The sequence below is a fragment of the Mercenaria mercenaria genome, chromosome 2 (genome assembly GCF_021730395.1).
Source record: "Mercenaria mercenaria strain notata chromosome 2, MADL_Memer_1, whole genome shotgun sequence".
In the NCBI taxonomy this organism is placed as follows: Eukaryota; Metazoa; Mollusca; class Bivalvia; order Venerida; family Veneridae; genus Mercenaria; species Mercenaria mercenaria.
This window is the reverse complement of record NC_069362.1, coordinates 27,134,475-27,160,782: the sequence shown is the minus strand read 5'-3', so window position 1 is coordinate 27,160,782 and position 26,308 is coordinate 27,134,475. Positions and strand designations below refer to the sequence as shown.

The 26,308-nt window shown below is 37.3% G+C and overlaps 1 protein-coding gene across 1 annotated transcript in view; it reads right to left on the bottom strand.

Moving 5' to 3' along the window:
- LOC123562051 (proprotein convertase subtilisin/kexin type 5-like) overlaps positions 1–26,308 on the bottom strand; it is a 110,262-nt gene that overhangs the window by 54,451 nt on the left and 29,503 nt on the right. The window contains exons 10-18 of the mRNA XM_053533205.1: positions 22,200–22,319; positions 21,298–21,456; positions 18,140–18,310; positions 14,722–14,889; positions 12,947–13,111; positions 11,480–11,650; positions 11,123–11,287; positions 10,496–10,651; positions 2,416–2,571 (exon numbers count right to left, since the gene is read on the bottom strand). Of these exons, the coding sequence (XP_053389180.1) occupies positions 2,416–2,571; positions 10,496–10,651; positions 11,123–11,287; positions 11,480–11,650; positions 12,947–13,111; positions 14,722–14,889; positions 18,140–18,310; positions 21,298–21,456; positions 22,200–22,319 (1,431 nt within the window). The remainder of the gene's footprint in view (positions 1–2,415; positions 2,572–10,495; positions 10,652–11,122; positions 11,288–11,479; positions 11,651–12,946; positions 13,112–14,721; positions 14,890–18,139; positions 18,311–21,297; positions 21,457–22,199; positions 22,320–26,308) is intronic.

The window sequence follows — 26,308 nt, the reverse complement described above, 5'->3', positions numbered from 1 at the left end:
TCTATATAAAACTTGGGACCCCCAGGGCGCCCTCTTTTCACCCAAGGGGTACAATTTGAACAATTTTGGTTGAGGACCATAAGACAATGCTACAAACCAAATATCAAAGGTCTAAGTGTTGTGGTTTCAGACAAGAAGATTTTTAAACTTTTTTTTCCTATATAAGTCTATGTAAAACCCAGGGCAGGGCCATATTTGACCCTAGGGGGATAATTTGAACAATTTTGGTAGAGGACCACTAGATGATGCTACATACCAAATATCAAAGCCCTAGGCCATGTGGTTTTGTACAAGAAGATTTTCAAAATTTTCCCTATGTAAGTCTATATAAACCATGTGACCCCCAGGGTGGGGCCATATTTGACCCTAGGGAAATAATTTGAACAATCTTGGTAGAGGACCACTAAATGATGCTACATACCAAATATCAAAGCCCTAGGCCATGTGGTTTTGTACAAGAAGATTTTCCAAGTTTTCCCTATATAAGACTATATAAACCATGTGACCCCCGGGGCGGGGCCATATTTGACCCCAGGGGGATCATTTGAACAACTTTGGTAGAAGACTGCTAGATGATGCTACACACCAGATATCAAAGCCCTAGGCCGTGTGGTTTTGGACAGGAAGATTTTTTAAGTTTTTCCTTTCGGTTGCCATGGCAACCAGAGTTCTGCATGGAATTCAATTCTTTGAAAAATTTTGAAAGGGGGCCTCCCAAGGATCATTCCTGTGAAGTTTGGTGTAATTCTGCCCAGTGGTTTTCAAGAAGAATATTTTTTTAGAAACTGCTGATGAACAACGCACAACGCACGACAGACATCAAGCATGACACTCTGTCTCATGATAGTGTACAATTGCGCCAAGTTACATCAAAATCCCTCCATGCATAAAGAAGAAAATGCTCTGGACAAAGTCATTCTTGTAACTCACCTTTGGCCTATAAGTGTGACCTTGACCTTAGTGCTAGGGACCTTGTTCTTGTGCATGACACTCCGCCTATGTTGTTGAGCATTTGTGCCAAGTTATATCAAAATCCCTCCATTCATGAAGAAGAAATGCTCCGGACAAAGTTTTCATTCTTGTATCCTTTGACCTCTAAGTGTGAACTTGACCTTAGACCTAGGGACCTGGTTCTTGTGCAAGACACTGCGTCTCATGAGTGTAAACCATTGTGCCAAGTTACATCAAAATCCCTCCATGCATGAAGAAGATGTGCTCCGGACAAAGTCATTTTTGAATTTGACCTTTGACCTCTAAGTGTGACCTTGACCTTAGACCTAGGAACCTGGTTCTTGTGTATGACAATACGTCTAATGATGGTGAACAATTGTGCAAATTTTTCATCAAAATCCCTCCATGCACGAAGAAGATATGCTCCAGACAAAGTCTGTGGACGCCGCCCGCTCAACCCCCCGCCCGCCAGGGGTGTTCCCATAATACGTCCCGTTTTTTAAACAGGCGTATAAAAATCAGTAAATCAGTAAAAAAAAAGGAAAAATATAAACATTTGAGTGAGGTGTACTCGGGTATACTGGACCATTTTATGTCCAAAATGTTGAGATTGTAACATGCAATTCCTTGATTCTACTATTCAACAACTAGAACTGTAGTTCAATTTTCAGTTTAGATAGTTGAAACAAATCATCATTTCTGCATAAACATTTGACAATCAAAATAAAAAAAAAATGATAAAAGTATTAAATGGAGTGTGCATATTTTTACTCGAAAATTGATTAGCTGAGTACAATAAGCCTCTTCAATTTTGTCAGGTGTGATGTTTATTGATGATTATTGAAAAAAAATCTTTTATTTTAAGTTGATACTAATTTCTTAATTCTCGACTGCGAAACAAGTTCTTACAAGTTTGATTAATAACTCTCAAGACTCATTCTTGATGGAATCAACCTTGAGTTTAGATATTTTAGCAGTTTTGTAAAATGAAAAACGTAGTTAAAAACAAACTCAAACTCGTCCCAGTTTGCTGTATCTTGTAGAAAAATGATAGAATTTGTGATTTTACAAGTTATTCTATTTTTCTGAGACCCTCGATGCCCAGGACAAAGCTAAATTATAATTATTTTTGCTATCATGGTCCAATATACCCGTGTACACCTCACTAAAATAATTATATCACTACTATGATCAACTGATTTTTTTCATTCATAATGGCATTTTGTTCCCAATAAATTGCTCTATAATGTGCTGAAAACTGCATTCAAAAACAAAAACCAGTTACGGAACTACACACTGAGTAACATTTATTGAACGCCCCTCGTATTCTCTATAATTGTAACCTATCCGTGTACCAAGTTCTATGAAAAACCACCTTGTACTTTTAAAGTTATCCCACTTTGTGTGATAGTCATTTACTTTAATGAAAGTTCTGTTATTCTTTATTCTGTAAACACCACTTACGAACACACTTGTCAACGGTATCCTGACCAGGGGCCAGGGTGGTAAACTTGTCTCGACATAGTTGACAGCTTGGCTGTATATTCTGCTGTCTATAAGAGCCTCTTTCACACTGTACACAACGTTCATTCACTGACTGGTAACCATCCTTACAAGGATCTGAAAAAATATTTATTTTGTTTTATATCAACACAATTTAGGTCATATAGCAACTTCTCTAGCTTTTCATGACAGAAGAAGACCTTAGGTGGCCCTACAAGCATGACCAGGCATCTGGGTAGAACCACCAACCTCCATAAGCAGGTCTGACTGCTTCCTTACATGAAGAATTCTACATCCCAAGTGTGGTTTCTAACCAACAGGTTAGAAAGGGTGAAAGGCAGTTGGGTCAAAATAAGTGACTTTAACCTTTCAGCCATGGAGGCCTCCTTGGAAAATATATATGTAGTAATTATATGGTGGCTTCAAGGGTTTCTTATATACATGTTTCGCTATGCAAAGTTTACTTTCTTGAAATGTCAGAAAAGAAAATTTTTCAGTCGCACAATGAGAAAACCAACACAGAGCTTTTGCGACCATCATGGATCCAGACCAACCTGTGCATCCGTGCAGTCTGGTCAGGATCCATGCTGTTCACCAACGTTTTCTCTAATTGCAATAGGCTTTGAAAGTGAACAGCATAGATCCAGACCAGACTGCACAATGTGCAGGCTGGTCTGGATCCATGCTGGTAGCAAACGCACTATGATGGTTTTCTCATTGTGCGGCTCATATGCGAGTACAAAAGACACTGGAGTATCTTATCAATAAATGCAATTATTTTGGTCAAAACACAGAAATATTTGATAAACAAACACCATCTTAACCAATATTTTATCTAACCTTACATGTTCTGCCGTACTGTCCCATACGACAGCTACTTAAAATATTTGGAAAAAGCTGTCTCCCTTTGAAAATGAATGCCATTAATTTGTAAAGAAATAAAGATAAACAATTGCTGAAAACTGTGTTCCACCTTGTTATGTGAAATTTCACCACTCGCATGCTATTGCAAATGCATCAAAACGAACATGTGTAACAGTTCTTTGAAAATGGTGAGTTTTTAAAGGCGTTTGACTGTCTGGAAGTGGGGCCCCTTTAGGCAGTCCTTTTCCAGAATTCAATGTTTATATCGGTATACTGACACTTGTTTGGTAATGTAATATACATGTTTTACATGCTGTTCAATTTTCATGTTAAACAACTCTTTCTTTCTATGATTTGGTGTTGTTTGATTTTTGTTTCTCAAAATGTAATGCTAAGCCTTAATAAACAAGAACAATAACTTCCTATATGACATTCAAAAATGGCTCAGTATCATGATACTATACTTTATCTGATATTCAGACGTGCTCTGTAAAATATTCAATAAAGTTCTGAACAGCAGGTACCAGAAACATAAAATAAAACAGAAGAAACAAGGGTGTCTAACTCTGTAATAATACGATAAACCCTGCATAAAAACAGTTATGCTCATCTACAGTTCACTGGTGATCATGTGTATGAAGCTTCATTGGAATCCTTCACAAGAGCTGTCTGTTGACAGCGCGCTCGACTATTCGAAGATCTGATGTAAGTATGGGGTCAAAATATTACCAGAAATTTTCAGACAAAAGAAGAAAAATAGATAAGACAATGTACCTGTATTTGTGGATTTGGATAAGTCTTGCACTATTTTATAGCAATGTGTGACCATGATGGTAAGCAAGTGTTCAAAGTTTCAAAGCCATATATCAAACAGTTTAGACAAAATATGGAATGGTATGCGAAACTTAACTAATTTCTATGTCAAAAAAGGGCCATAACTGAGTTAAAGTCCTTGTCCTAGTTATGTAGTCTTGCCTACACAATTATGTAGACTATGATGGTAAACAAGTGGTCAAAGTTTCAAAGCCATATGACAAACAGGTTAGGCAAAATTTGGACTGGTAAGAAAAATTTAACTGATTTCCAAGTCGAAAGAGGGCCATAATTAATCCAAAATAGTTGACAGAGTTATGTACTCTTGCCTACAGATGGAAATCATGATGATAAGCAAGTGTTCAAAGTTTCAAAGCCACATGTCAAATAGTTTTGACAAAACATGGGCTTGTACGAAAATTGTACCAATTTCCAAGTCCAAAAAGGGCCATAATTCAGCCAAAATAGTTGACAAAGTTATGTACTTTTGTCTACAGATAGAGACTTTTATAATAAACAGGTGATAAAAGTTTTAAAGCCATATGTCAAACAGTTTATGCAAAATATGAACTGGTAAGAAAAACTTAACCAAGATTTGTAAGTTAAAAGGGGCTATAATTCAGCCAAAATCCTTGATGGAGTTATGTACTCTTGCCTAAAACTGGACATGGTGGTGGTAGACAAGTGTTAAAAGTTTCAAGCTTTATCTCAAAAGGTTTTGTCAAAATATGGACTGGTACGGAAAACTGAGACAAGGTGTGATGCTGCCGTCAACGCCGTGGTGAGTAGGATAGCTCTACTTTTTCTTTGAATAGTCGAGCTAAAAATGCAAGTACGTTTGTCCCACAAATATAATCCAAGTACATGTATATTACATCTTTGTCCAAGTCCAAGAACAGGTAACTCTGCAATGATATTGATCCTGAACAAAAAATGTGGTACTCTACTGCACTTTATTGTATCCATTAAGTTTCACGGGAATTTCTTTAAAACTTTGAGCCACAAACATTTTGTAATGGACAGGGGTCATCAAACAGCTTATTACAAAAAACCTCAGATGTACAACCGAAATCAGTATCAGCCAAGAACACAGGGTTTCCAGCAGAAGAAGGCACAGCAGACAACAGCAAGACATCACAAAAAATAAATGTAAATAGCAGCATATCAAATCTGACAAATACCACTGACAATTTCGTTGCAGGGAAAACACAGTATTATTATGATACCTGGAAATCAATTACAAATGATAAGTGGATACTTAAAACCATAACTGGATATCAAGTAGAGTTGGCTGAGACACCTTTTCAACATACAATCCCAAAAGCTTTATCATTTAACACATTAGAACATAACTTAATTAAAATTGAATTAAACAGGTTTCTAAAATGCAACATTATTGAAAAGGTAGATAATAAGCCACAAAGTGGTGAATTCATTTCAAACATTTTCACTCGACCGAAAAAAGATGGTAAAATTAGAATTATACTTAATCTTAAACAATTTAATGATAACTTTATGGAAAATATTCATTTCAAAATGGAAACATTACAACATGCGATCAACTCCATGCGAAAAGATTGTTTTTTCGCATCTGTAGATCTTTCCAAGGCATTTTACTCAATTCCCATTTGAATTCAAGACAGGAAATATTTCAGGTTTATTTATGACAATCAAAAGTATCAATTTACTGCGCTAGTCATGGGCTTAACAACATCACCAGGAGTCTTTACCAAAGTAATGAAACCTGTATTTGCTTCACTCAGAGCGAAAGGTCATATCAGTTCTGCATATATAGATGATTCTTGCTTACAAGGATCCACATTTACCGAATGCCAGACAAATATTTCAGATACAGTGGAACTCATGGATTCGCTAGGATTGACAATACATCCAACAAAATCAGTTTTGATACCATGTAAACAAATCACATTTCTAGGTTTTATCCTATGTTCTGAAACAATGTCCATAAGATTAACCTCAGATAGACAGGAAGAGTTGATTAGCCTCTGTTATTCTGTTCTTTCAAAAAAGTCTGTAACAATACGTCTTTTTGCTAAACTCATAGGAAAAATGGTGGCAGCTGAACCAGGAGTGGAAGCTGCTCCTTTATTCTATAAACCTCTAGAAACAAGAGCACCGTCTTGCGGGTGCTGCCGCTCATCTGATTTTTTTTGTATAATAGTAATATTGTCCTACCCATGATTTTCTAAGTCTAAAAAGGGCCATCACTCTTGCAAAAAGCAGGATAGAGTTATGTTTCTTGATGTACAGTGTCCACTTATGATGGTGAAAAACTGTTGCAAGTTTTAAAGCAATAGCTTTGATAGTTTATGAGAAAAGTAGACTTAAACATAATATTCAACCAAGAAAATGATTTTTCTAAGTCCAAAAGGGGCAATAATTATTGCAAAAAGCAGGATAGAGTTATGTTTCTTGATGTACAGGGTCAGCTTATGATGGTGAACAAGAGTTGCAAGTTTTAAAGCAATAGCTTTGATAGTTTAAGAGAAAAAGTTGACCTAAACATAAAACTTAACCAAGAAATCTGATATTTTCTAAGTCCAAAAGGGGCCATTAATCTTGCAAAAAGCAGGATGGAGTTATGTTTCTTGCTGTACAGGGTCAGCTTATGATGGTGAACAAGTGTTGCAAGTTTTAAAGGAATAGCTTTGATAGTTTAGGATAAAAGCTGACCTAAACATAAAACTTAACCAAGAAAACTGATTTTCTAAGTCCAAAAGGGGCAATAATTCTTGCAAAAAGCAAGATGGAGTTATGTTTCTTGATGTACAGGGTCTGCTTATGATGGTGAACAAGTATTTCAAGTTTCAAAGCAAAAGCTTTGATAGTTTAGGAGAAAAGTTGACCTAAACATAAAACTTAACCAAGAAATCTGATATTTTCTAAGTACAAAAGGGGCCATAAATCTTGCAAAAAGCAAGATGGAGTTATGTTTCTTGATGTACAGTGTCCACTTATGATGGTGAAAAACTGTTGCAAGTTTTAAAGCAATAGCTTTGATAGTTTATGAGAAAAGTAGACTTAAACATAATATTCAACCAAGAAAATGATTTTTCTAAGTCCAAAAGGGGCAATAATTATTGCAAAAAGCAGGATAGAGTTATGTTTCTTGATGTACAGGGTCAGCTTATGATGGTGAACAAGAGTTGCAAGTTTTAAAGCAATAGCTTTGATAGTTTAAGAGAAAAAGTTGACCTAAACATAAAACTTAACCAAGAAATCTGATATTTTCTAAGTCCAAAAGGGGCCATAAATCTTGCAAAAAGCAGGATGGAGTTATGTTTCTTGCTGTACAGGGTCAGCTTATGATGGTGAACAAGTGTTGCAAGTTTTAAAGGAATAGCTTTGATAGTTTAGGATAAAAGCTGACCTAAACATAAAACTTAACCAAGAAAACTGATTTTCTAAGTCCAAAAGGGGCAATAATTCTTGCAAAAAGCAAGATGGAGTTATGTTTCTTGATGTACAGGGTCTGCTTATGATGGTGAACAAGTATTCCAAGTTTCAAAGCAAAAGCTTTGATAGTTTAGGAGAAAAGTTGACCTAAACATAAAACTTAACCAAGAAATCTGATATTTTCTAAGTACAAAAGGGGCCATAAATCTTGCAAAAAGCAAGATGGAGTTATGTTTCTTGCTATACAGGGTCAGCTTATGATGGTGAACAAGTATTCCAAGTTTCAAAGCAATAGCTTTGATAGTTTAGGAGAAAAGCTGACCTAAACATAAAACTTAACCAGGCAACGCCGACGCCGACGCCGACGCCGACAACCGCTCAAGTGATGACAATAACTCATCATTTTTTTTCAAAAAATCAGATGAGCTAAAAATCAAAGACAAATGCATCAAAATTGCAAAAGGTGACTTTGACAACTATATGAAAATTCCATCATCAGTCAGGCCAATTATTACTTGGTGGATAAGCCATCTCCCTACAAGCAAAAAGCTAGTGTCTCATGGACAACCTGAGTATATTATCTATTCTGATGCCTCAAAAAAGGGATATGGCGCCATAAATAAAACTACAAACACTTCAACAAATGGTCAGTGGTCTTTGGCAGAACAAAATTTACATATTAATATTTTGGAGTTGAAAGCATGTCAGTTAGCTCTTACCTCTTTATGTAAAGATACTAATCAGTGCCACATCAGAATTTTCATGGACAACAGCACAAGTTGTGCTTATATTAACAAATTTGGGGGCAAGACAGATGAACTAAACAACATTGCTAGAGACATTTGGCTTTGGTGCATAGATAAAGACATATTTTTAAGTGCGGCACACGTGGCAGGATCTGAAAACAATGAGGCGGATGCACTGTCAAGAAAATTCAATGATGATTTAGAATGGACGCTGAAAGAAAATATTTTTTGCAAAATTAGGGACCAGTATCCAAATATGTCAGTAGATTTGTTTGCTTCTAGGCTTAATCACAAATTAGAAAAGTATGTTTCGTATTCACCTGAAGCAAACTCTTGTGCAACAGATGCATTCACCCTACACTGGGTTCATGAATTGTATTACATATTTTCTCCTTTCAGCTTAATACCAAAAATTCTACAAAAGTTAGAGGAAGAACAATCCGAAGCAGTGATGGTGTGCCCAATTTGGCCAACACAAGTTTGGTGGGCATCTCTAACAAAATTGATTTGCGGACAGTGCTTCCTTCTTCCAAATCCCCAGAACATTCTTTATCTTCTGCACAAACCAGACAGAATCCATCCCCTCAAAAAGATGCGATTAGGGGTTTTCAGACTATCAGGCAATCGCTCCAAAGCCAGGGAGTACCAACAGAAGCAATCAACATCATACTACAGTCATGGCGTAATTCCACCAAAACACAGTACAACACATATATTCAAAAATGGATTACTTTTTGTGGGAAGCGCATCAATCCCATTCGGCCATCTGTGAACTCCATCTTAGCATTTTTTGTAACATTACATCGACAAGGACTCAAATACAGCGCTTTTCAAACAGCACGATCAGCAATTAACAACTTAACCAAAATATGTGGAAACTTTGATTTCAGTAACAACAATTTAATAAAAAGATTTATGACAGGAATTTTCACTGAACGACCCAGTTTACCAAGATACACAACAGTCTGGGATGTCGATATTGTATTAAGATACATTGGAACATTACAGAATACCACACTTCTCCAGTTATCCTGCAAATTATCGGTGCTGTTCTTAGTGCTAACAGCCCAAAGATGCCAGACTTTGCATCTATTAGAATTAGACGACATCGAATTTCAATTGGACAAAGTTATAATTCATGCTAATCATATACTGAAACAAACTAAACCAGGACATCACCTTCAACATATCGCATTACAAAAATATGACGCAAACCCAAATATATGCATTGTAAGGGTACTGAAAGAATACATAGACAGGACAAAAGAAATATGTAACAACGAACAAAAATTACTCATAAGCACACAAAAACCACATAATGCAGTATCACATCAGACTGTTTCACGATGGGTAAAAATTATCTTAAAGAAGTCTGGCATTCATAACAAGTATGGGGCACATAGCACAAGAGCAGCATCCACTTCAGCAGCTAATATGCGAGGGGTTTCACTGGCAACCATCATAAAGACAGCAGGATGGAAAGGAGCTGAGACATTCGCACGTTTCTATAACAAAACAATAGACAGCAATGAAAAAACTGTTCAGGAAGCTATTCTGAATTAAACAAACTGTTTCGGGACAGCACAGTGCAACAAAGTATGGGCATAATAACATTCATAGCTACATAGTTCATAATAAACTTAGATTAGATAAAGCATATTAAACTTAGATTAGTGAAACTAGCATTTTACATTTTATTTCCCAAAACGTTTAACCATATAGTACGAACAACAGTATTTTGAATGCTCCGAAGAATCAACTCTAAAATCTCTGTGTGAGGCCCTAAAGGGATATGCGGTTGATAAATTGGGAAGATTAAATGAGACTTACCTTAGGAAGTTGAAGTTTGATCGATATTTTATCAACCGCAATCACTTTTGGGATCACACACCCACCCAAGTTTAAATAATTTGATTCTCCGGCAGCATTTACTTACCACAGGGTCATGGTTTAACGCTTAAACCGTGACCTAGTGGTGACTCTAAAGACTGACCAGTGTTACTGATAAGCCAGCTTCTCTCTGTGTGATCCCAAAAGTGATTGCGGTTGATAAAATATCGATCAAACTTCAACTTCCTAAGGTAAGTCTCGTTTAATCTTCCCATCAAAACATAAGATTAGCCTCTATATAACATCTGTATTACTATATCTGTTAATATACATTGAGATGGGGTATAAAAATACAAGATGACCCATATTACCTATACAATCTTCATATTTAGTAGAACGGATAGCTAGTGTTGTTTTCCATGATGGACATTCTTTACAGGTATCCTGAAGGGGTACATCTTGATATGTTCCAACCTCACAATCCACACATTTATCTGTATCAGACTTCTGTCCAAGGGTACAGTCACCTAAAACAAAGGGGGCGGGTAATGAAAAAATTGTCTTATACCAAACAATTACTTCAGTGAATTTGAAAGTGTGCAGACCTATTATCACTGTGAATTTAACCTGTGACTCACTGACCAAAAATCAAAATAAAGCACATAATTATACTTACCTGAGGTAATTATCAAGTAAAGTTTGAACATTAGTCTCAAGTTATTGGTCAGGTTTATATTTAAGGTGAACTTGGTATTTAATTAATCATCTAAAGGGAAGACTTCATGCACTAACCACAAGCAAATCAACTTAAAAATGAATTTAACTTCATTTTAATATTGAAGATTAAAAAGAGGTCATCAAAAAGTGATGGAATTCAACCTATCCTGACGTCTGATGGTATTTTCCAAATACAGCTCAGAAATTTAAGTTGTTAGAACATACAGGACACGTACTATTTATAGAAACACAAAACTGCAACACATATTTCTTAAACTTACGCTTGCAAGAAGCTATTGTAGCGGAGCCTGCAGTGCTAGTTGTGGTTCCAGTTGGGCAAGGTTCACACTTAAGTTTGCCAGACCCTTGGGCGCGGTACTTTCCTACTGGACACGGCTCACAGGAATCCTTGTCTGCCGACAACTCAAAACCATCACTGCATAAATCTGTATTTCAAAATTTTTGGTTTTATGAAATGACTTTACTTTTATTTGTACAAATTTAAACAGATTATATCAATAAACAGGGAAAAACCAGGTTCTTAAAAAAAAAACAATAAAGAAATCCACAGAAAATGTTTTCTTTTACATAAAATTATTTAATATTTAGAACAAAAGAAATTTAAGAATTATCCTTACCTTGACACAGCAGAGGTGATATTGTCCCAGTATACTGTGTTGTTTCTCCAGCTGGGCAGGGGTTACACAATCTATCTGTGTTGGTAGGTGGGGCTGCCTTGTAATAGCCTCTGTCACATGGCTTACAGCCAGTATTTCCTGTCAGAAGCTCTTCACCAGCTTTACAAACCTCTGTAGACCAAAAAATGTGCAATTATGTGACAGAAAAAACACCATTTGTGATATCCAATGTGAGATTTATGATCTTGAATCTATTTACAGATCATAATAAATGCAGATCTCATGTGTTTCAAAAGTATGTTTTGGAACTATATTGAATTTACCATATTTTTCAACATTTTAACTTGCACTTTAATTTGACAGTTTTCAGTATCATTTAACCAGAAATACTACTGAACTATCTTAACCCTTATCATGCTGGACACAATTTATTCTGCCTTTGCGACCAGTGTAGATCATGATCAGCCTGCACATCCATGCAGTCTGATCATGACCTGCACTGTTTGCCATTCAGTCAGTATCTTTTTGGTAAGCACCCCTTTTAACAGTTAATGGTACTGTCCAAACTGAAAGATGGTCAAGTTCATTAAAGAAATTTAGCAGGAAAAGGGTTCCTACAATGTTACACAAGCTGCCTTGAATGTTAACCTATTCAGCTTGATATTTTGTGACACTATTCAAGTTTTATGAAACTCAAACGGAAAATGTGGTATCTAGAATCTAAAGTTTTATGGAGATTAGGTAGACAATGAGGGTTGTCTAGAATGTTAACAAGGTTTTCCTATTAACTGACCTAGTGACCTAGCTTTTGACCCCTGACAATGATGAAAAAAAAAATTGTCAAGAAATTGTAAATTATTCAGAATAACATTCTGACCAAGTTTCATTCAGAATGGGCTAAAATTGTGATATCTCGAATGCAAAAAGTCAAACTGTTGATGTAGGATGATGCACAATGGTTACATAGACTGACAATGCACATAGGGTGATCACAATAGTTTACCTTTAGCAAATGAGCACTTTGAGCTTAGGTCAAATAAAAAGTTAATTTAATAAATACATTGATAATAACAAGTACGGAAAAAAATCAACAACTTTGCTTAAATGTAAGTCACAGACCTGTCCCTTTTAAAAAACAGTTTTAACAAAAAATCTTAATAAAATTAGCTGCTGGTAAGTCAAAAATGGGTCAAACCTTTGTGGAAATGTAAAATATTGTTATGGTACTTGTATCATGATAGTGAACAAGTGTGACAAGCTTCTGTCCATTCCCACCAAAACAAACTGGCATACAAGCATCTACGCAAAATTATAAAAACTTAACCAACCAGGTTTGCGGATGCCGATGCAGAAGAGCGAGTGCATACTATGACTCAACTGATTCTTTCTGTAGTCAAGCTAAAAAATAGAACATGCCTTTTTACACAATCTAGATTTTATTTTTAGGTAAAACTACTATATACATACTATAACAAGTGGTAGATGATTCTGATCCAACAGGAGATGTGAAACTGTCCCCACACCTCTTACAGAGATAAGTAGTACTGTCTTTATAGTAACCAGCTGCACATTGCCTACAGTCTGCTTTCATTGTACCATCAATAGGAAGTTCTTCACCAAGATCACACACATCTAATCATATAGTGTGGAAAGTTAAGACTATATTTATATATTATATCATACCAGATTTATATAGCGCCTTTTCATGACAAAACACATTCAGAGGCGCCTTACATACAATACTATGTAAGTAATTACATAGAAAAAGACAATCTGTTACATATTTTAAACATTAGTAAGATAAAATTGAATGTGAACATAAAGAGATAAGAAGGAGGTAGAATAGAGAACAGTATTTTTTGTGTTGGATTTTAAGACACACCAGCATTATCCAGTTTTAGGTGCCCCTCTGACACAGCGGCATTATGTATAGCCCTTTCCAGCTTTAGGTGCCCCTCTGACACACCGGCATTATGTATAGCACTTTCCAGCTTTAGGTGCCCCTCTGACACACTGGCATTATGTATAGCCCTTTCCAGCTTTAGGTGCCCCTCTGACACACCGGCATTATGTATAGCCCTTTCCAGCTTTAGGTGCCCCTCTGACACACCGGCATTATGTATAGCCCTTTCCAGCTTTAGGTGCCCCTATGACACACCGGCATTATGTATAGCCCTTTCCAGCTTTAGGTGCCCCTATGACACACCAGCATTATGTATAGCCCTTTCCAGCTTTAGGTGCACCTATGACACACCGGCATTATGTATAGCCCCTTCCAGCTTTAGGTGCCCCTATGAGCCACCATTATGTATACCCCTTTCTAGCTTTAGGTGCCCCTTTGACACACCAGCATTATGTATAGCCCTTTCCAGCTTTAGGTGCCCCTATGACACACCAGCATTATGTATAGCCCTTTCCAGCTTTAGGTGCCCCTATGACACACCAGCATTATGTATAGCCCTTTCCAGCTTTAGATGCCCCTCTGACACACCAGCATTATGTATAGCCCTTTCCGGCCATTTATTTAGGTACCGGTATGGGTGGGTACCTGGATAGAAGCAACAAACTTTTGCAAGCAAGCCAGATGGTTTCCTCAGATCATGACATCAAAAGGATCAAGGGGCAAGTGATCTGAGATCAGTGACAACCACTGGATGGAGTAAGCCCTCTGAGTACAGTTAACATGGCTGGAAAGATTGGCTAGACAGTGTTTCCAGTTCAGTGGTATTTGCTGTTTGGGTAGTGCACCCCAAATATAAACTGGTAATAATTCCTCTTCTGTTATCTCTGTATGTGGTTTGAGCATTCTCCAGTTGTTATGGAAACCATTGCTCATATGAGTTACATTTATGACTAAACAATGAGGAAATAACATGAGAATACCAAATCATAAATCATATGGATATTATCTTGGCCTGTGGTCTTGGGCCAACAGGACAGATGTTTGATCCATTGCAGAGCCTTTAAAAACACATATTTACTTTAATTTATTTTAGCTTGATTTTGATGAAAGCTTAAACCTTATTTGAAAAATTCTTGAGTCTGCTTCCAGGAAAAACTTGTACTGGTGTCATATGAGAAGGTGTGGTTGTTGCCCCAGTGGGGCTTGAACCCACGTCCCCTGATTGTCATTATGGTGGCACTAACTTAAGCGACACTGTTAACAGAAGTCATGCTGCAACTACAAACATGAACCACAGTTACTGATATGAACAGTTAAAAGGTTATCCTTATAAGATTACCTGTGCATTGACTCTGGTCTTGAGCTGCCACTGTAGTAGTGGTGGTACCAGGGGAACACTTGGTGCACAAGTACTGGTTATACTCCTGATCTTGATAGTAACCAAGGGAACACTCTGTACAGCCTGCATTTGGTAACTCTTTGTAGTACTCTCCCTTAGCACACTTTGCTGTAAATATGAAATATAGAGATATGTTCATAATTAGCATACGTGTATAAATTCCACATGATAACTCAAACGATAACATGTTTGATAATTATGATTTTTCTTCATTAAAATGTTTCAATACAGAAAATATTTTTGTATAACATTACAGTATGCACTTAAGTTCTATCATTGACAACCTTTTTGAGTTCAATGATGCATGAAAACCATAACAATCAAACAATAATATAAACATGCTGTCGTTTAAATTATCGTGTGGGAGTATAGTTGTCGCAACTTGACCGCGATGGTTGACCTTAGGCTGATTATTCATATCGATTATTTCATTGTAGAAATCAAGGGTGCTTAGGGTAGCCGTGTATATTTATATGGAATTAGTTTGTATACAGAATAGTAGTCGCAACTTGACCGTGATGGTTGACCTTCGGCTGATTATTCATATCGATTATTTCATTATAGTAATCAAGGGTGCTTAGGGTAGCCATGTATATTTATATTGAATAAGTTTGTACACATTGCAGTATCAAAGTATATATACTTACATTTGATAAGTTAAAACTTTCAAATATACCAGTTTATATTTACATAAATTTATATTTCTTTTTTTTGTGCAGCTTGTGTTTTACGTACACTCCTTTTCAATAATAGGTTGTGCCTCATTATGTATTATAATGCAAAGGTCAACCATCGGGGTCAAGTTGCGTCCACTATAGTATATCAGAAATGCTTTTAGTGAAGAAATGATATATAAGAATATGTATTTTAATAAATTTCAACACAAAAAGGAGGTTAAAATTCTAACAGACTAATTTCACATAGCCAGAGTGATTTATAACAGTGCTCTTAAATATACTTCTGATAGGAAATAATTTGATCTTTATGTGCAATTTTAGGTAAAGTTTTTTACCATTTCTTGGTCCCTACAAGTAGGTTGACGTGATGTCAATGTACAATGTATTATAACACGAATATGCTTTTGATAAATCATATGCCTCCTCCCCTATACTGTCATTTGAATGAAAGTGGTAACTAGTATATAATATCTGGATAAATTAGTGGTCTTTATCACTTTATGTAATTTGTACACATTTTCTCAACAGTTTTAAATATGTCCTGGACCAAGGGAGAGAACTGAAATATAAGGAGGGTACAAGTCATGATTCCAGCAACATCAACACGTCATGCTGATCATCAGTGCCAAACTATTATACAAGAGGACCAAATGGTCCTAGGTCGCTCACCTGAGAACAGCTTGATCAAATTTAATGAATATCCTGCTTAAAATGCGACCCCTTTTGCATAGGCAAGGTATTACTTTGAAGTGACCAGGTGACCTAGTTTCTGACCCGACATGACCCATATTTGAACTAGACCTTGCTTTCATCAAGATAAATATTCTGATCAAATTTCATAAAGATCAACTAAAAAAATACAGTCCCTATTGCAAATACAAGGTTATTCTTTGATTTGACCAGGTGACCTAGTTTTTAACCAAACATGACCCATATATGAACTTGACCTAAATTTCATCAAAGCAAACATTTTCATCCAATTTCATGAACATCCTGCCTAAAATGTGGCCCCTATTGAATTCACAAAATTGTTCTTTGATTTTTACTGGGTGACCTAGTTTTCTATCCCAGATGACCCCTATTTGAACTCGGCCTAGATTTCATCAAAACAAACATTCTGATCAAATTTCATGAAGATCCACTCAAAAATGCAGCCCCTATTGCATACACAAGGTTATTCTTTGATTTGACCAGGTAACCTAGTTTTTGACCCAACATGACCCATATTTAAACTTGACCTAGATTTCATCACCGCAAACATTTTGATCAATTTCATGAACATCCTGCCTAAAATGTAGCCTCTTTTGCATTCACTAAGTTTTTCTTTGATTTTACTTGGTTACCTAGTTTTTGACTCCAGATGATCCCTATTTGTACTCCACCTAGATTTCATCAAGACAAATATTCTGATCAAATTTCATGAATATCCCATGTAAACTGCAGCCACTATTGCATACACAAGGTTTTTCTTTGATTTGACCAGGTGACCTAGTTTTTGACCCCAGATGACCCATATTCGAACCTGACCTAAATTTCATCCAGACAAACATTGTGATCAAATTTTATGAAGATCCAGTGTAAAATGCAGTCCCTATTGCATACACAAGGTTTTTATTTGATTTGACATAGTTTTTGAACCCAGATGATCCATATTCAGACTTGACCTAGATTTCATCAAGGCTATCATTCTGACCACATTTCATGAAGATCAACTGAAAAATACAGCCTCTATCGCATATGCAAGTTTTTTCTTTGATCAAATTTCAAAAAGATCCAGTGTAAAATGCAGTCCCTATTGCATACACAAGGTTTTTATTTGATTTGACCTAGTGACCTAGATTTTTACCCCGGATGATTCATATTCAATCTTGACCTGGATTTCACCCAGACAAACATCTGATCAAATTTCATGAAGATCCAGTGTAAAATGCAGACCCTATTGCATACACAAGGGTTTTCTTAGATTTGACCAAGTGACCTTGTTTTTGACCCCAGATGACCCATATTTAAACTTGACCTAGATTTCATCCAGACAAACGTTCTGATCAAATTTCATGAAGATCCGGTGTAAAATGCGGTCCCTATTGCATACATAAGGTTTTTCTTTGATTGACCTAGTGACCTAGTTTTTGACACCAGATGACCCATTTTCGAACTTGACATAGATTTTATCAAGGCAATCATTCTGACCAAATTTCATGAAGATCAATTAAAAATACAGCCTCTATCGCAAACACAAGCTAAATGTTGAATAGACGACAGACAGACAGACAGACAGACGCCAGACATGGAGCAATCACAATGACTCACCTCCTTGAATGACAAAGTTACAGACTGCAAACGAAACCTAGATGGGCATTTTATAAAGGGAGATAACTCAAAAAGTAAGAGGGGTAAAGTTATGATTCTTGCATGCCACATCATCATGTCATGGTGATCACGTATGCTAATTTTTTTTAATCCATGCAAGACTGACAGGAAATAGAGATGGAAGAATGGACGCTACAATGACTATAAGCCACCCAAAAGGTGTGTTAGATGGGGAAGGGGTCCCGGGTTGGTCACTTAAAAAAAGAAACAGCATAACTTGTTATATCTGAACATGCTATGTGGCATTAGGTCACTGATTGCTAAAAATCTTTGACTGATATCAATGAAACATCCAATTAGAAATTACTTACGAACACAATCTCCAATGTCTGCTGCTCCAGTGTTTTCTGTTGTGAATGGTGTTGGACATGTTGTACATGTCTCTGGGTTGTCTGTTCCTTTTTTCCGATATGTGCCAACTGGACATTGTACACAAGCACCAGGGGGAGCTGGGTCAAACTTCTCACCATCATCACAGATCTCTGCAACAGTCAAAGTGTCTGTAGTGTAGTCTTTTGAACAAAACAATTGCTAAAACTAAAACAGGTAAATTTAAGAGGCTAAGTGGTGCAGGCAAGGATAATGTGGTCATTTACAAATGAACAAACAGCTTTATAACCCCTTAATGACTTTTAAAAACTCCCAACAGAACAAACAGCTTATGACCCTTGACTTGAGTGCTCCCAACATTCCCAACAGAACAAACAGCTTATGACCCTTGACTTGAGTGCTCCCAACATTCCCAACAGAACAAATAGCTTATGACTCTTGACATGAGTGCTCCCAACAGAGCAAACAGCTTATGACCCTTGACTTGAGTGCACCCAACATTCCCAACAGAGCAAACAGCTTATGACTCTTGACTTGAGTGCTCCCAACAGAGCAAACATCTTAAGTGCTCCCAACATTCCCAACAAAACAAACAGCTTATGACCCTTGACTTGAGTGATCCCAACATTCCCAACAGAACAAACAGCTTATGACCCTTGACTTGAGTGCTCCCAACATTTCCAACAGAACAAACAGCTTATGACACTTGACTTGAGTGCTCCCAACAGAACAAACAGCTTATGACCCTTGACTTGAGTGCTCCCAACATTCCCAACAGAACAAACAGCTTATGACACTTGACTTGAGTGCTCCCAACAGAACAAACAGCTTATGACCCTTGACTTGAGTGCTCCCAACATTCCCAACAGAACAAACAGCTTATGACCCTTGACTTGAGTGATCCCAACAGAACAAACAGCTTCTGACCCTTGACTTGAGTGCTCCCAACATTCCCAACAGAACAAACAGCTTATGACCCTTGACTTGAGTGATCCCAACATTCCCAACAGAACAAACAGCTTATGACCCTTGACTTGAGTGCTCCCAACATTCTCAACAGAACAAACAGGTTATGACCCTTGACTTGAGTGATCCCAACAGAACAAACAGCTTATGACCCTTGACTTGAGTGCTCCCAACATTGCCAACAGAACAAACAGCTTATGACTCTTGACTTGAGTGCTCCCAACATTCCCAACAGAACAAACAGCTTATGACTCTTGACTTGAGTGCTCCCAACATTCCCAACAGAACAAACAGCTTATGACCCTTGACTTGAGTGCTCCCAACATTCCCAACAGAACAAACAGGTTATGACCCTTGACTTTAGTGCTCCTAACATTCCCAACAGCTTATGAACCTTGACTTGAGTGATCCCAACAGAACAAACAGCTTATGACCCTTGACTTGAGTGCTCCCAACATTGCCAACAGAACAAACAGGTTATGACTCTTGACTTGAGTGCTCCCAATATTCCCAACAGAGCAAACATCTCGAGTGCTCCCAACATTCCCAACAGAACAAACAGCTTGAGTGCTCCCAACATTCCAAACAGAACAAACAGCTGACTCCTGACTAACGGCTCCCAAGCAACCCAACAGAGCAAACAACTTTATGACTCCTGACTGACTTCACCCAAGCATCCAAATAAGGCAAACAGCTTTATGACCCATGACTGACTTCTCCCAAGCAACCCATCCAACCAAACAGCTTTATGACCCTTGACTGACTCCTCCCAAGCATCCTTACAGAACTAAAAGCTTTATGACCATTGACTGACTTCTCCCAAGCAACCCAACAGAACACATAGCTTTATGACACTTGGCTGACTTCTCCCAAGCAACTAGACAAAGCAACCAGTTTTATGACCCTTGACTGACTTCTACCACTCAACCCAACAGAGCACATAGTTTTATGACACTTGGCTGACTTCTCCCAAGCAAATAAACAAGAGGGCCAAGATGGCCCTAGGTCGCTCACCTGAAAAACACACCATAACAGTGTAAACATGTTTGACCTAGTGATTTCATGGAAACAAATATTCTGGCAAATCTTCATTAGGATTGGACCCAAAATGTGGTCTCTTGAGTTTAAACAAGTATTTTCTTTGATATGACCTAGTGACCTAGTTTTTGACCCCAGATGACCCATATTGTCTGTTTGTGTACCAGCTGTTGTACAGGTACAAAATGATTTACTGTCTGGTTGTGTACCAGTTGTTGTACCTGTACAACAGCCGGATTTACTGTCTGTTTGTGTACCAGTTGCTGTACCTGTACAACAGCCGGATTTACTGTCTGTTTGTGTACCAGTTGCTGTACCTGTACAACAGCCAGATTTACTGTCTGTTTGTGTACCAGTTTCTGTACCTGTACAACAGCCAGATTTACTGTCTGTTTGTGTACCAGTTGCTGTACCTGTACAACAGCCGGATTTACTGTCTGTTTGTGTACCAGTTTCTGTACCTGTACAACAGCCGGATTTACTGTCTGTTTGTGTACCAGTTTCTGTACCTGTACAACAGCCGGATTTACTGTCTGTTTGTGTACCAGTTGCTGTACCTGTACAACAGCCGGATTTACTGTCTGTTTGTGTACCAGTTTCTGTACCTGTACAACAGCCGGATTTACTGTCTGTTTGTGTACCAGTTGCTGTACCTGTACAACAGCCAGATTTACTGTCTGTTTGTGTACCAGTTGCTGTACCTGTACAACAGCCAGATTTACTGTCTGTTTGTGTACCAGTTGCTGTACCTGTACAACAGCCAGATTTACTGTCTGTTTGTGTACCAGTTGCTGTACCTGTACAACAGCCAGATTTACTGTCTGTTTGTGTACCAGTTGCTGTACCTGTACAACAGCCGGATTTACTGTCTGTTTGTGTACCAGTTGCTGTACCTGTACAACAGCCAGATTTACTGTCTGTTTGTGTACAAGTTGTTGTGAAGCTGACCTTTACAACCAAATCATTCTACTCTTTGTTTACAAGCTATTGTGAAACTTAAGGATACTCACCTATATAGTTTTTTGGGGTTTTTTTACCAGTTTTGTGAAACTTATAGGATATTTCTCTGAACAGCCAGATTTACTGTGTGTTGTTTCAATTATACCACCAGTTGTAAAACCTACAGCTTACTCACCTATACAACCAGATTTACTGTCTGTTTTTTCACCAGCTGTTGTGAAGCCTACAGGACATTGTATACAAGATAACTGACCAGACTGATCTTGGTACGTCCCTTTTTCACAATCTTTACATTGTGATGATGTTGTATCAAAGTATTCTCCCGACTGGCAAGCTGTAGATAAAAAATAAACAATTCAACTACCAACAACACAAAATTTATTCAACAAAGGAAATAATACAACATGCCCTGTTAAAAGCTAAGTATTGGCCCCTAGGACAACTTTTTAAAATAATATAGTAAAGACGCGTGCGTGTGCATGCGTTTGTGTGAAGTTGTGTGCATGAGTGTGTGTGTGCACGAGCAGGTGCCAGTTACTGTATCCTAGATTATCTTACATAATAATCTACCACTGCAAAAAATTTTATTCTCTAAAAACTATTTCCCAAACAGGATTTAATACTGCCAAAATAAGTGCATGTTGGCTTGTGTGTGTGGCAGGGTGCATGCCCGTGTGTCTGTGTGAAAGAGCAAGCGCCAGTTTCTTACACAATATCCACCACTGCATTAAGTCTTTTGCATGAAATTAAATATATCAAATCTTCTGAAATATATGAGCCGCGCCATGAGAAAACCAACATAGTGGCATTGCGACCAGCATGGATCCAGACCAGCCTGCGCATCCGCGCAGTCTGGTCAGGATCCATGCTGTTCGCTAACAGTTTCTCCAATTCCAATAGGCTTTAAAAGCAAACAGCATGGAGCCTGACCAGACTGCGTGGATGCGCAGGCTGGTCTGGATCCATGCTGGTCGCAAACCCACTATGTTGGTTTTCTCATGGCACGGCTCATATGATTCAGCCAACAGCATTTTACAGTTAATATGGTAAAAGAAAGTTTGACAAGAACACACATACAGCAGCCACTTTCATCACTGCCATCAGCACAATCATTTGCTATGCCATCACACCTCTCATCAAAGTCAGCACAGCCAACCCCTGATAAACATCTCCATTCTCCGGGCCCACATGTAGTTGCTGTAAAGAGAACAGAATCATTTAAATGTATATCCCCATAATACATGTAGCTTGAGGACATGTACTTAGATGCCCTCTAACTCTTATCAGTATGTAACCAAACTGTCTGTAAGAAGTATACTGATGTTGTTAGTAGAGCTGGGAGGATGTATGGTGGTTCGCTGTATAGATTAAGTGAGCAAAATGTGCCCTCACCCACAACTGTAACAAAAATGGGGGTATTTTTAACTGAAGGTACATCTGCTACAGATATTTTTGATCAGTATGTGGCTTTTGGCTTTGAATTACACCAAAGTTGTTGGTGCCGTGGTGATAGCCTATTCTTTAGCAACACTGTGTATGTAGCCAGATAGCTGTAAAGACAAGAAAGCTTTATTGCAGGTTTGGAGCTGGAAGGCAACATTTACAAATAAAGGTCTTATTTTTTTGAATATAAATTTACCCTTTCTCCATGAAAATTTGACACTTCATGTTTTTAACATTCCTATTTACCAAAACTAAGAAATCTACTTTAATTGTCTTTCCATTTTCTTTTATATATGCCCCTTTTTGTAACAGAGGAAACACAATAAGCACTTTTAGCTTGACTGTCAACAAATGTTTGTCAAAGCAGCTCTGTGTTTCCGATATTCCTGTCATTCCCTAATGAAGATTACTGATCATTTAGACTTATCTGAGGTGTCATAAATATATTGCCTAGGTCTTCTATTTTATGAATCATTTAGGCAACACAGGGTTTTAACAATTAGTTTTATCATCAATTGACTGATTGTTTGGTTAAATATTCACTCATTTCTCATGTATGCTGACAGTGAGCTAACATATTGCTTCTGATGAACTAATGAAAAAAAAACCTTAGCGTAAAGGAAAATTCTGCTACAGAAAATCTTGTTATAAATTTCAGGACTGAAACAGAAACCTGTGCTAAAGTGTTTTAGTTAAGATTATGCTTACTACTAATTTTCATTATCTTTATTTAGATAATTCAAAATGCAAAAAGCAAAATCAAGCTACAATTTGAACTTATGCATGTTTGGCTATCTCAGCTGACAGAAAGCCTGGACCCGGATGTCACCAGTTCGATCTCAAGATTGCAAGAACTCACTTTGGTTATTTAATGTCCCACTGGTTGGAAAGTTACTTGAAAGATTTTGTGTTGTGTATGTTATTTTATAAGATATCTTTGAATTAATCATGGGAGTTCAAAACAGTTCAATAAAAGATTCAAAGAAGTATTATATGCTCATCTTTCACTGAAATCTAAGGTACTACCGGTCACTAAGATATATCCAAAATTCAGCATATCAAATCAAAAATATTTTTGAATGGGGGTAGGGGGTATACCCATGAACAAACCTTGATCAAATTACCCATCAGGTACATACATGCCATATTTTCAGGTCAATAAGGGAGATTTGCCTCAACAGGGCTTTTTTTAAGGGAGATTTGGGTGAAAATAAGGGAGACTTTAATTCGCTCATTTTTTACACGCTAAATAGCACTTTTCATGAAAATATCATTGAATTTCCAATTGAATTGAGTGGAGCCAACAATTGTGTACAGAATGCATGATTATTACTTATACAGCACTTAAATTTACTTAATCCTAGGAAATTCAGAATTCAATGAAAGATTGAATCAGATACTTTGTTTTAGCTTTTCTAGGTGTAGATGCTTTTGCATCTGGAGAGAGTGATCTTTTTGACATGTTTAAACATACAATACTCAAAAGATTGTGGGAAGATCATGTCAAAACAGTGTTTTAAGGGCAGTCATTTCTTTTCAGAAATTGAAGTTGTTTAAACAACGATGAAAGTTGTGTTCTTGCTGGATTGTCAATATGTAGATTAAAACTATATGTATTTAAACTGGGAATTCTTCTCCCGTTAATTATTGCAACATGACAATATCATAAAAAGAATGTTAATCAATTTTTATAAACTTAAAATTTCCTTAGGGCTGTATGAATTGCAATTTATCCCATAAAATTCATTTATCCAAATTTATGTTTGTCCGAAATTCTGTATAGTTCTGACATACAAACGCCAACTTTTGCTAAATCATGATCGATTTTTGCATCAAGTATTTAAATTGAAAAGCATAAACTCGGTGTAAGCACTAATCTGCTTCATCCTCTGATCGCTCGATAAATACTGAAATCAGCAAAAACGGAAGTACACTTTGGCAGGTGAGGGTAAAATGACGTAATTTTAAGACTGGTTTGCATATTTTTTTTAACACTACGGATAAGCGACTTTGATGTTATTGGATCAGTCTAAAATCTCACATGCGCATGTTTACAAAATTATTGCCTCTGGGTATGATTAAACGGTTAATTGTTTGCCGATTGTGACAGTAGGTGGTAAGATAAATAATGCCTCGGCTTGTATTTCTCAATAAACAAGAGGATATTATAGACAACTATCAAAATTATGTTTGAAGAATAGAGTATTGATTTCCGGGATACTCGATTTGGAGTTTCAAGTATTTTATGTACTGTATCCTCCGAGATACGATTTTTCGACAGATGACTTTTTTCTGAATTTATTTTTTACGGGAGATTTTCATGTCCCGGCGGGAGACGGGGAGATATACTGAAAATACGGGAGAAAAAGTCTCCCGGCGGAAGATATGGCATGTTTACAGGTACATATTCTTACGTGGCTACACCCCTGCAGCCTATATCATGAGGTTATTTAACACTGTGTTCAGAACAAGAATGAGTACAGAGCTGTAATAAGCTATATTTGGATGAGGCAAATGCTGAGTCCAAATATGGATTACAACTGCTCTTTATGAGTCCAATTCAATTCAGTATTGTACTAAACACTGCTAAATTGCCTTACTTCACACTGGTTGCCTGCAGGCAAAACATTATATACAAGGGAAGTAATTCCAAATGACTCTTTATATAGGAATTGGAAGAGATGTCTCAACCAATAAGAAATTTTGATCTTTTCAATCCCGAGTACAGAATTATAAAACAAGAGCACTGTAATGCGGAGCAATACATGCCCGAAGGTATGACCTTTGTGACCCCTGTGACCTTGACCTTGAAGCAAGCCATCCAGAACATTCAGTCTGCACTTTGTCTTGATGTGGTGAACATTTATGTCAAATCCATCATGGGGTTCAGGTATGACCTTTGACCCCTAAGTGTGACTTTGACCTTGAAGCAACCCATCTGAAACATGCACTCTGCATTTTGTCTTGACGTAGTGAACATTTGTGCCAAGTTCCTTTAAAATCCTTCAAGCAGTTCAAGAGTTACTGAGCGGACACGAAACGAAGTCATATGACCTTTGACCCCCAAGTGTGACCTTGATCTTGAAGCGCGCCATCCAGAACATGTGCACTGCACGTCATCTCAATGTGGTGAACATTTGTGTCAAGTTTCTTCAAAATCCTTCAAGGGGCTCAAGAGGTACAGAGCGGACACAAAATTGCTAACAGACAGATGGATGGACACTGGCTCCATAATATAACACGTTCTTTCAGACATATAAAAATGGAGAGTTTCAACTGTAGGTTTTGGATGTTGTTATATATACATAACTAGAAATGTGTCACCGACACGGATGCCCCCGCAACATGAGAAAGGTCACAGGTATAAGTTATTTATAGTAACAACTAAGGGAAGTTAATCTTTAAAAAAAAAAAAAAAATCTTAAGTTCACATAAAAATCCTTACCAGGTAGAGATAGGTTAAAATACTTCTCAAAATTGGATGTAACATGCATGTTGTACTACAGAAAAGTGGTCTTGTTTTTTCCCTATGACACAGATGCCCCCACTACATGACAAAGGACACAGACCAACTTTGGGAAAACAATATGTTGCTATTTAAAACTAGGTCAGGGGCCATAACTCCTACAATACTGAATAAATCCAGATGCGAAATCCCAGGTGCACAACTGCACATGCTGACCAACATTCCTGTAAACTTTGGTGACTCTAGGTCAAATACTTTTGGAGCTAATTGTCGCACG